Source organism: Rhinichthys klamathensis, unplaced genomic scaffold (assembly GCF_029890125.1).
Source record: "Rhinichthys klamathensis goyatoka isolate OS25496 unplaced genomic scaffold, OSU_Roscu_1.1 h1tg000191l_1, whole genome shotgun sequence".
In the NCBI taxonomy this organism is placed as follows: Eukaryota; Metazoa; Chordata; class Actinopteri; order Cypriniformes; family Leuciscidae; genus Rhinichthys; species Rhinichthys klamathensis.
Window position 1 is genome coordinate 7,620,108 of NW_026606717.1, and position 10,466 is coordinate 7,630,573.

At 39.9% G+C, this 10,466-nt stretch overlaps 1 protein-coding gene across 1 annotated transcript; it reads left to right on the plus strand.

Annotated features, from left to right (window-relative positions):
- The first annotated feature begins 2,779 nt into the window (after positions 1-2,779).
- On the plus strand, positions 2,780-7,040 carry LOC130095574 (uncharacterized). Its single transcript, XM_056262331.1, has 11 exons — positions 2,780-2,810; positions 3,037-3,092; positions 3,223-3,315; positions 3,402-3,570; positions 3,654-3,947; positions 4,572-4,808; positions 4,996-5,090; positions 5,232-5,282; positions 5,521-5,905; positions 5,991-6,170; positions 6,883-7,040. The coding sequence occupies exons 1-11, from the start codon at positions 2,780-2,782 to the stop codon at positions 6,942-6,944; spliced, it is 1,653 nt and encodes a 550-aa protein (XP_056118306.1). The 3' UTR covers positions 6,945-7,040.
- The last annotated feature ends 3,426 nt before the right edge of the window (positions 7,041-10,466 follow it).

A 10,466-nucleotide genomic window follows, 5' to 3' on the forward strand; every position in this document is an offset into this window, starting at 1 on the left:
GTTTGGGTTTGAATTTACGATCTGGCGACTAAATAAACGCATTTGTTTGCAACTCGATTGGTTTGATTGTAACAGTGCCGCCCAATTTGTCACTTTTTCAGTATGTACCCAATTTATTTGTATATGTAACTCAATTCGTGTGTGAGTGCGACACCAGGTGTTTCTCTGATTTTTCTGTGTTCACGCAAATAATCCAAATAATAATGCCGCGTTCCAGGCAACCTGTAACCTGTGTTTTTCCAACTCGTAACTGGGAGTACATCGTTCCAGGCAACCTGTAACCCGTGTTTTTCCAACCTTATACCCGTGAAAGTGCACTGGAACGGCAGTCAAACCCGTGACTCCCCATCCGTGAACTCGTACTAGATCGATGTACTCCCAGTTACGAGTTGGAAAAACACGGGTTACGGGTTATCTGGAACGCGGCATTAAATTCTTCTATTTCGTCTTCTTCTTACTTGGGTTTATTGGCGGTTCGCATTCTTAAAAAGAGCATTGCCGCCATCTACTGTAAGTAATGGATCAGAGACATTAGCCTATATCCCTCTTCCCAGAACAATCAGGAGTGGACTCATGCTTACAATGTTCCAGCTTGTTCAGCTCCTCCATCTACAACCCAAGTCCTTCACATTCCAGAGAGGGATAATGATACCGTTAATAATAATAATAATGAATCTATATTCTATAAATCATATGTGTTCTATTCAAAAACTTTATTATTGAACTACCCCCTTCTACTGAGTTTAAAAGCTTCTTTAATGTTATTTGTTGTTGGTCACCTTTCTTCTGAAATTCTTCAATTAGCTTACTTCTTTCCACTGAATAGTTATTACACTTGGTGATTACATGTTCCACTGTTTCTCTGATTCCACACCATTCACACAATCCCGTAGGATGCGTTCCTATATGCATTGCCATTGTTGAATTAAGTCCTGTAATCGGCCTTATGAGAAACCTTTGAAATGAAACAAAACTGTACATAAAAATCTACATGGTTGCAAACTTCAGTGCATTGTTGAGTCTGTCTAAAACATAACCCTATAATGAGACTAGAGCCTGTGGACAATAATAACTAGAATTTACATTTCCTGAAGAAAATGTTCTCGGTTGCTAGGTTGTTCTGGCTAGTTGCTATGGTGTTGCTAGGTCTAGGTGGTTGGTACTGCATTTTTCCACAGATGGTTACTTTGGAGTTTTAAAGAGTTCATAACATGTCAACAATCACATCATCACTATAGGACAAAGCTGATTGGTTCCTGCTGTATCCGTAGCCAATGAGCTCGCTTGCTGCTCAACTTTCAAATACGTGGTTAGCATTTGCTGTAGTTCCAGCGCGCTTTCAGAAACCCTCCACCTTCCCCAGCTCCAACTGTATTAACTGAAATTAATACAGTCATGTATAAAAATGAATGTATTAATTTTCAAAGCCTTGAATATTCATCATAGCCTATAGCCCTAAGCTAATTGATAACAATGATTTAATAAAGTCACAGTTTATTGCAATTGACACCACTTCAATTAAAAATATAGGCATTTAATTCAGATGTATTTCTTTGATTGGGATTTTGTCATTTGATTTAAAAGAAATGTAGGAATTAATGTAATTAAAATATCAGGGCAAATTACCGTTGTTTTTGCCGTCCATCGGAAAAGTGAAGTCAATCACGGAAAGTTTAGAATTGAATTTTATTCATATAAGTTAAAGTTCTTTTTTTTTTCGATGTCTGATTTTGTTTTATTACCACCATAGACTATTCTTAATGCTTCTACTATTTCAGTCCGAATGAGCACATGACAGCGCAGATAAACTGTTAATAACTTAAACATTGTTTGAGAAAGCTGATCATTGTAAAATAAATGAAGAACGTCATCCTCCACTCCATGATTAGTAAAATCATAAATGGGTTTATTAATTTGGATTTTTCTTTTCTTCCCCACTCTACAACTAACCGGTGTGATGACGCATTAGTGATACTGCAATCTGATTGGCTTGATGTTATATGCGGAAATTTAATTATTCTAGACTTTATAATAATATGATGATGTCCGATACTCCGATTTATCCTCGCTTATTGTGACTTTTTGCACGCGTTTTGGACAGAAGCGATGACCATGGGATCCATTAAGTGCCTTGCAAAGTCGGCGCTAATTCTCTCAATTATGAATAGCTAATGAAGATTTTAGGCAAGAACAATTTCACTGATTATCATAGTAATATAATAATAATAATATTAATAGTAATAATAACTGTTTAAAATTAAGTTGGTTACTTTTCAATAAATGTGTTTTGATTCGATGAGCGCTTCAGGTGTAACGTTACGTGAGTGGTTATGAATGATTTGAATTTTAGTTGCTATAACGACGCGTTATGCATTCTGACTGCATATGTTTACATTTGAAGTGATCGCTTTCTGAGTTGGTTGAGAGACGAGGCGAACAATTCAGAGACTTTTGCAAAGTATTTTCTATGCAAAACTTGTGAAGCTGAAGCCGAGAAGAGACTTTTATTCTATAAGAAGATCGGAGCAAATATCCTTTACATATTTTTATGTTTTAAAGAGTTCATATTGTTTTTGTGGAGACTAATATTTAATTGTTCTTTCCCTACGTTAGAAGGAGTTTGGCGTTTTAATTAATTTTTAGTTTATTGTTTTATTTAATTTTTAGTTTATTGTTTTATTTAATTTTTAGTTTATTGTTTTAGTTAATTTTTAGTATTAACTTTTAGTAGAGTTGTGTTTTGTTCTTTTTTTGTATTGTTTTTATTGCAGATTGGAGGATGTCAATGGCTCACATGTGGGGAAGAGGAGGTGAGGGCTTTAGTTTTTTTTATTTGTAAATGGTATGATATTGTTGTACAATGATTCAGTAAATTAATGTGAAGAAACTTGTGCAAGGTAAATTTGATCCCCTAATTTTCCCAGCTAAGTTATCACATGTATTTGATTCCTTGCATATGATATCATGTTATGTATAGTAGCAATTTGTAATTGACCACTGACATTGAGTATTGGTTAACTATGTGAAATATTCCAGCCTCAGGCCGCTCCAGATCCAGGAGAGCTGCTTTCTCTCAGACGGCTGGTCAGGAGGTTTGGAGACCCGTTTCCGATGACCGTGACCAGGATCCGCTGCCAGACCCGACCCAGACACAGATCCAGGAGCTTCATGGATGTTTAACACAGTCTTTGTCTTCTGAGTTGTCTGTTTCTGTGTCCACAGGTCCGGCTCACAGGAGGAAGGAGTGGCAGAGCGGCAGCCAGAAGAGCCCAGATGATGGACGTCCGTCCACTTCACCTAAACACTCTCGCAGAGGTCAGAATAGGCTTTGACCGATTCTTACATATCAATATTATTACACACAAAAAAAAACTGTTTTTGATGTCTGAAATTTTCCACAGACTCATCATCATCTTTATCTTCATGGATATTTAACACAGTCTTCGTCTTCTGAGTTGTCTGTTTCTGTGTCCACAGGTCCGGCTCACAGGAGGAAGGAGTGGCAGAGCGGCAGCCAGAAGAGCCCAGATGATGGACGTCCGTCCACTTCACCTAAACACTCTCGCAGAGGTCAGAATAGGCTTTGACCAATTCTTACATATCAATATTATAAAATAAAAAAAACTGTTTTTGATGTCTGAAATTTTCCACAGACTCATCATCATCTTTGTCCGTCTCTGAGGACAATGTGGAGAGGAGGTTATGCAGAGAGTTGTTGAGGCTGAGCAGCAGAGGCTCGTACACCGTGGAATGGAGGTGTGATGATTCGGAGAGCCGAAGCGAACAGGACAGTGGCAGCAGCTGCGGTTTGTCCAGGTCCGACAGCTTGGAAGGGTGGCGGTGCCCTCCGCTGCCGGGTCAAGTTCCTGTAGAGCCAACAGAGACTTCAAGAGGCCGAACTGCTCAGGGTGCCATGGAGGCTTCTCCTGTGAACAAGAGCTCAACAGGTGAGACTGAAATCAGGCTGGGCAGTGTGAAGTGTACAGATAGAGATTTTGCTATTTCATGCTTCTAGTTTTTAGCATGTTAATGTCCGGTGATTTTTTATCAAATGAACGTTCCCAAAAATGCAAAATTATAAAATTTAGTCTTCCTTTAACCAACAAAAAACATTTTTGAAACATTGAAAAAACTGGACGTTATGAACGTTCAGGGAACATTTAGAAATAATGATTGCTTAACTTTATGGAAACATTAGCAAAACGCTCTCAATAAGCCGTGACCTCAATGGTACTTGCGCTGTCTGACACACACCAGAAGCACGCGCACAGAAAGCCGATTCTCAGACAGCATTCCATCCCCAATCGAATTATATTTCTGACTTATTGCAATTGAATTGTCAAATACCCCTTAAAAATTGTCAAAATGGCCGTCGTGCCGAGGATTACTGAGTCATGATAGTTGTGAAATGCGATTTTGGGACATTTATGCAGGCATTTAGCAGAAGGGTAGCTTGGAAATATTTCCATTACTTTGGATTTGTAACATTACAGAAAATAATTTAACAGTAAAATGTAAGTTATGTCATGATATCATTCATATGACATCAGAGATGTTTCTCTTCATTTCAGAAAAACCTACAAGGAAGAGGAAAAGAATTGGTCGTTTCCTCGACTGGCTATGGGAGGCAATGAAGGGTTCTTTCTGCTGCTGTTGCCACAGTTGTGCTGTGGATGTTGTGGAGCCTTTTGTCCCTCCAGCAGATCTGGAGCCAGAGCCTGATCCATCATCATCACCTGATCCTGATCCTGATCCTGATCCATCATCGTCACCTGCACCAGATCTCTCCGGCGTCGAGCCAAATAATGGTAAATCGCCAGTCCTTATTTCTCCGAGATTATTTTAAACAGTATTGCCTTCTTGTTTTCCACTGAAGATATATATTAAGACTTGTTTTCAGAGAATATTCATATTATTTTCACCATATTAATATTATTATTTTCTCGACACAACCAGGACTGATATTCCTCTGTTATTTTTCTGTTTGTTTTTCAGAGTCCTTTGAGTCTCTCTATAAAGCGGGAGAGATGATTGGATGCGGAGCGTTTGGCAGTGTGTACAGGGGAACACGCAAATTTGATGGCAAAAGGGTAAATCTTCCCGAATTGTACAAACATTTTGCTTTTGCGCGCATCAAAACATATTCAAAAGAATGTACAGATGGTTTAATACTTAGTGCAAGAAAGTGCTTGAAAACTGTTACTGAAACTGTTTTTTTTTTTTTTTTGCAGGTTGCCATCAAGCGGATGCGCAAGTTTGACAATTTTCTTTATCTTGATATTGTAAGTCGGCCAAAACCTGAATATGTATTTAGTTGTTTAAGTGCAGATTGCTGTAGTTAATACACCCATAGGAAGCATTAGGTGTAAATGTGATTGACAAATAAGCCTAGAGCCACAACAGAAAAAACTTTGAGCTCTTTTGAGGCTCTTTTGAACGTATCTAAAAAGATCAAAGAAAAGTGAGATGTTTCCGTCAGATTTTCACCCAGCTAACCTCCTGTCTACTGCTTTTCTCTAGCCTGGACATCCCGAACCTCTCATTACAGAAGTGGCGCTGCTGCTAATGATGAGGCGAGAACCCATAAGCCCCTACGTCATTCAACTATACGAGTGGTTTGAACACCCTCGCAAATTCTCTCTCATTATGGAGTTCCCCGAACCCTGCGAGAGCTTGCTGGACTTCATCACTCGCCGTAATCCTGAAGTGTGTGAAACAGTAGCACGGGTCTTCACGCAACAGGCTGTTCTGGCAGTTCAACACTGCATCGAGCATGGCGTTTTTCACAATGACATTCATGCGCAGAATTTCCTGCTGAAGAGAAACTCGTTAGACCTCAAGCTGATAGACTTTGGCTGCGGTCAGCTATTCAGTAGTGAGGGCTACGAGAGCGACATATACCTTGGTGAGCATTTTGGGAGTGTGGAAACCTGAATGTAGTGACGCTTTAAGAAAAAAAGCTCAACAATGTGCAAATGTCTTGCTTACAGGAAGACAGGATCACTGCCCACCTGAAGTCTTCACAGAACCCAGATTCCACGCCGTCCCAGCAAATGTCTGGGCTCTAGGAGTGATGTTGTATGAGATGGTGAACGCATCTCGTCCTTTTCACAGTAGAACGGAAGTCATAGAAGCCAAAGTTACATTTCAGAATTCCAACTTAACCAGAGGTGAGTGAATAATATGTAATATGAATAGGAATAATATGAGCGATGTTTAAGTTGGGGAAGACGCGATCGATGCACGAAAGAGGCCTCTGCGAGTTTTTTTGTTGAAAATATGCTTTATTTTGTAATTCCACTCGATGCCACTAGTGTCGCAGAAACGATATACTTCACTTTTAAAGTAAAGATAAGGAACATTTGACATTATGTTAGTCATGTTTTAGATGCTGTTTTCATAGATTCCAAGTCACATGACTAACCAGCTCTCTCCTTGTTAACATTTGTACAGAATGCAGTGATCTGATTAGCCAGTGTCTAGCCCGGGATCCAGCGAAGCGGCCCACGTTAGAGCAGATGTCCCAACATAAATGGATTAGAAATGATCTACTGTAGATCGGAGGAGTTCAGGAGATTCACTCGATCAGTGATTTCAGGTGTGAGGAAGTGTAACAGACAGAGTAGGATTATTATCATTTGTCTTCAACTCTGGATTGTTAGTAGTGAGATTTTCAAATTTGTGTTCATTGTAATGTTCTTGTTATGGTCAAGTCACCTTCATTTATATAGCGCTTTGTACAATACAGATTGTTTCAAAGCGGCTTCACGGTAGACAGGAAAATAACAGAATCAGTGCAAATAGAATTCAATTCTGTTGTAAAACAGCTCTTAAAATATCATTCATGAGTTGACTTGTTCATATAATCTGTGTATTGGATAGGAAAGAGCACACTTGCTGTCCTTGGTGGAGGGCTTGAGCTGGAGACTCGACCCGAAGCCTGAAGTCCAACCCCAACCTGACAGGAACTCAAGCCGCCACACCAGAGAGATCAGAGCCTGTCCACGTCTGAGCAAGAACATGAGAGACTGAAGACTGGAAACAAGTCATCACAGCTTCATTTGCTTTGTTTTAAAAGTCAAGTTAAGACAAGTCATCTTTATCTATATAGCGCCTCATATATGACCAATCTGTATTAGGGTTGCTGGGTATCGACTTCCATACTTTTTAGGCACCGACCGAATTGCCTCGATACCATCGATCGAGTATCAAAAATTGTCTTGTCATTCGGTACCAAATTTGGATACCTGAGGGGTTAATCTTGTCAACGTCAGTGAAACAATCAGCATGCATCATGTATGATGTGCACAAATCAAGTGCTGGTGATTGGCTGTGGCGAGGCATCAAGGAAAACACTAGTTTACTTCTCTGTAATGGACTGTCCCAAGTTCCTTATTAGATAAATTATTGTATAATTTCATATGGAAAAATAAATCACACAAAATTAAAAAGGAGGTTCTAAGAAATAAGGTTAGTGATGGAGGTCTTGGACTTGTTGACTTTACCCTATTTAACCATGTGCTAAAAGTAAATTGGTTAAAAAGATTTATTTAAAAAAAAACAGACTTCATATGGAACACATTTCCTAATTTTGTTTTTAAGAAAATTGGAGATATTGAATTTTTGTTACAGTGCCCCTTCTCACTTGGAAAACTACCCATTAAATTAGCAAAATGTCACCAACAGGTTTTTATTATCGTGGTTACTGGTTTACAAACATAATTTTTCACCTCACCGTTGTTTTATTTGGAACAATCAGAATATTATTTACAGAAATAAATCAATATTTTCTGAGAGATGATATTTAAATAACATTTATATTGTTAATCAGCTGATGGATGACAATTGTCAGTTTTATTCCGTTTCAGAATTCTCCAGAAAAAAATTGATTGTGGAGCTTCATTAAATGAATAAAATATTGTATTCAACGTCATTCCTAGTGTTCTTGAAACTCTTAGTGCACTTGAAAACTCTTGAAAGGAGAGCAAACCTATAGTTCTATTGTACAACACTTCTATTTCAAAATTTACAAGTTTGATTACTGATGACAAATTCAATTTTAACAGAAAATCTATTCCAGCATCATCTTTCAAATGGATGACGACGTAATACAATGTTAATTGGACTCTTGTCTGGTCTCTTCCACACACATATCTTTTAACAAACAAAATCAAAGAAATTACATTTAAAAAATATTGCATAGATGCTACCCTTGTTATAGTGCACTCAATTAGTATATCCAAAACATTGAAAATAAATGCACTTTCTGTGATGTAGAAGAGACAATTGTACATCTTCTTGTGAATGTGTTTGTGTTAAAGCTTTTTGGAATGAGTTATGTACCCATCTCTCTCAGGAAAAAACAAATATCAGAATATGTATTAACACCTTTAATATTATTTTCTTTACCACAATTCAAATATGTATTTCCAGTACATTGTTAATTTGTTTATGATACTTGGCAAATTTTTTATTCACAAATGCAAATTCTTGGGTAAGATCCCGCTACTGTCAATTTTTCTGGTAGACTATAATTCATATGTTTTGTCTTTGATGGGCATAAAAAAGGTCAACTTTCAATGTTTAACCATGTATAATGTTATTTACCTTTTAAAAAAAAAATTTGTATCCCCTATGGCTTTATGCTATTTTATTTGTACTGTTTTCGTGACATATGTCCTGGGTTTTATTGTTACTGTTGTTATGTATTTGTTACAATTTCTTTCTTTTGGCATTAATAAAAAAGAAAAGAAAAAAGAAGGGTTTTGTTTTATATTTGATGGGTTTCCAAAATAAAAGTTTGGTTTGACTTAAAGAAACTGTGATAGAAATATATCACTCTTGTACAGTATAATGTAAATCTTAATGTAATACTATAGTACAATTATTATTAAAACAATAGGTTACTGACCACAACCCCGGTTCTCTGAAACATCGAGTGGAGAGATCCACCTATGGGAAGGGCACTGAGGAAGCCACTTTAGCAACAAAGAATAGCATATGGTAACATGCATTCGTGAATAAACCTGACCACACTCATAATGGTGAACATATGGTGCCAGGTGCAGATTAGAAACATGCTTAGTGACTTTAAAGTGCTGGACTAGGCAGCCCAGACTTAAAGAGGGGTGGAGGGCCTAAGAGCACAAAGCTACAAAGAGCCGACACCCAGGACAGAATAAGCTACCGGGGTTCTGGTGACATCGAGCCGGTAGTATCAGACAAACGTATGGGGAGAGGCCCAGCTTGCAGCGGCACATATGACCTGCAAAGAGACTCCCTTAAATAGAGCCCAAGAGGCAGCCATACCTCTAGTGGAGTGAGCTCTGATGCCCTCTGGGGGCTGCACTCCCTTGGATTCATATGCCAAAGATATAGCTTCCACAAGCCAATGAGAAAGGCGTTGCTTGGAAATGGGGTTCCCTGAGTGCGGGGGGCCCCAAGAGATGAAAAGCTGGTCGCTTTTTCTAAACGAGCTGGTCCTGTCTAAGTATGCCCGCAGGGCACGTAGTACAGGACACAAAGTGTTCAACCTCTGATCCTCTGTGGAGGAGAAAGGAGTTGGGTTAAACGCGGAAAGCTCAATCACCTTACACGTGAATGCCGGGAACCATTTTGGCATAAAGGCCGGGTTGGGCCTGAGAAAAACCTTATCTCCACTGAGAGAGAATTTAGTGCACGAGGGATGAACAGAGAGTGCATGCATATCACTGGCCCGCTTGGCAGATGCCAAGGCCAGGAGCAAAGCTGTCTTGAAAGACAAATTCTTAAGGGAAATACTCCCCAGGGGCTCAAGCGGCTGTTGAGACATCGCATCCAGCACCATGAAGAGGTCCCACTCAGGAACGACTCTTCTGGGGACTGGAAGAGAGCGGCGTGCGTCCTTCATAAACCTACGAATAAGGGGGTGTTGCCCCACCGTAGCGCTGTCGAACCCCACATGACATGCAGCGATAGCTGCTAAATAGATCTTAATTGTGGAAAAGGATCTTCCCTTATCCATAAGGTCCTGCAAAAAGCATAAAATGTCAGTGACTGAGCACTGATAAGACGTTACCCGTCGCCCTTCACACCACTCTTCGAACACACGCCACTTACAGTCGTAAAGAGACCGCGTCGAAGAGGCTCTGGCACACTGAATGGTGGCCACAACACGTGGGGGGAGCCCCAATGTGTTTAAGTTGGCCCTCTCACGGGCCAGGCCCAGGGGGCCACCCTGTCTGGGAGCGGGTGATAAATTTCCCCGTTCGCTTGAGACAAAAGGTCTGTGCGAAGTGGGAGGGGCCATGGCTGGGCATACAGCAGAGGGATAATCTCTGAGAGCCACGGTGCCTTGGCCCACCTGGGAGCTATCAAAATCATGGTCAAGCTCTGTTCCCTCACCCGGCGTTATGAGGCAAAGGGGAGGAAATGCATAGAGCAGCATGTTGGGCCACGGATGGGCCAGTGCGTCCACGCCGAGGGGG

Excerpts from the sequence above, each read along its gene's own strand:
- LOC130095574 (XM_056262331.1), top strand. The coding sequence starts at position 2,780 with ATGTCAATGGCTCACATGTGGGGAAGAGGAG. Across the intron at positions 3,093-3,222 it reads CTCAGACGGCTGGTCAGGAG|GTCCGGCTCACAGGAGGAAG; the intron begins GTTTGGAGACCC and ends CTGTGTCCACAG. Across the intron at positions 3,316-3,401 it reads ACCTAAACACTCTCGCAGAG|ACTCATCATCATCTTTATCT; the intron begins GTCAGAATAGGC and ends AATTTTCCACAG.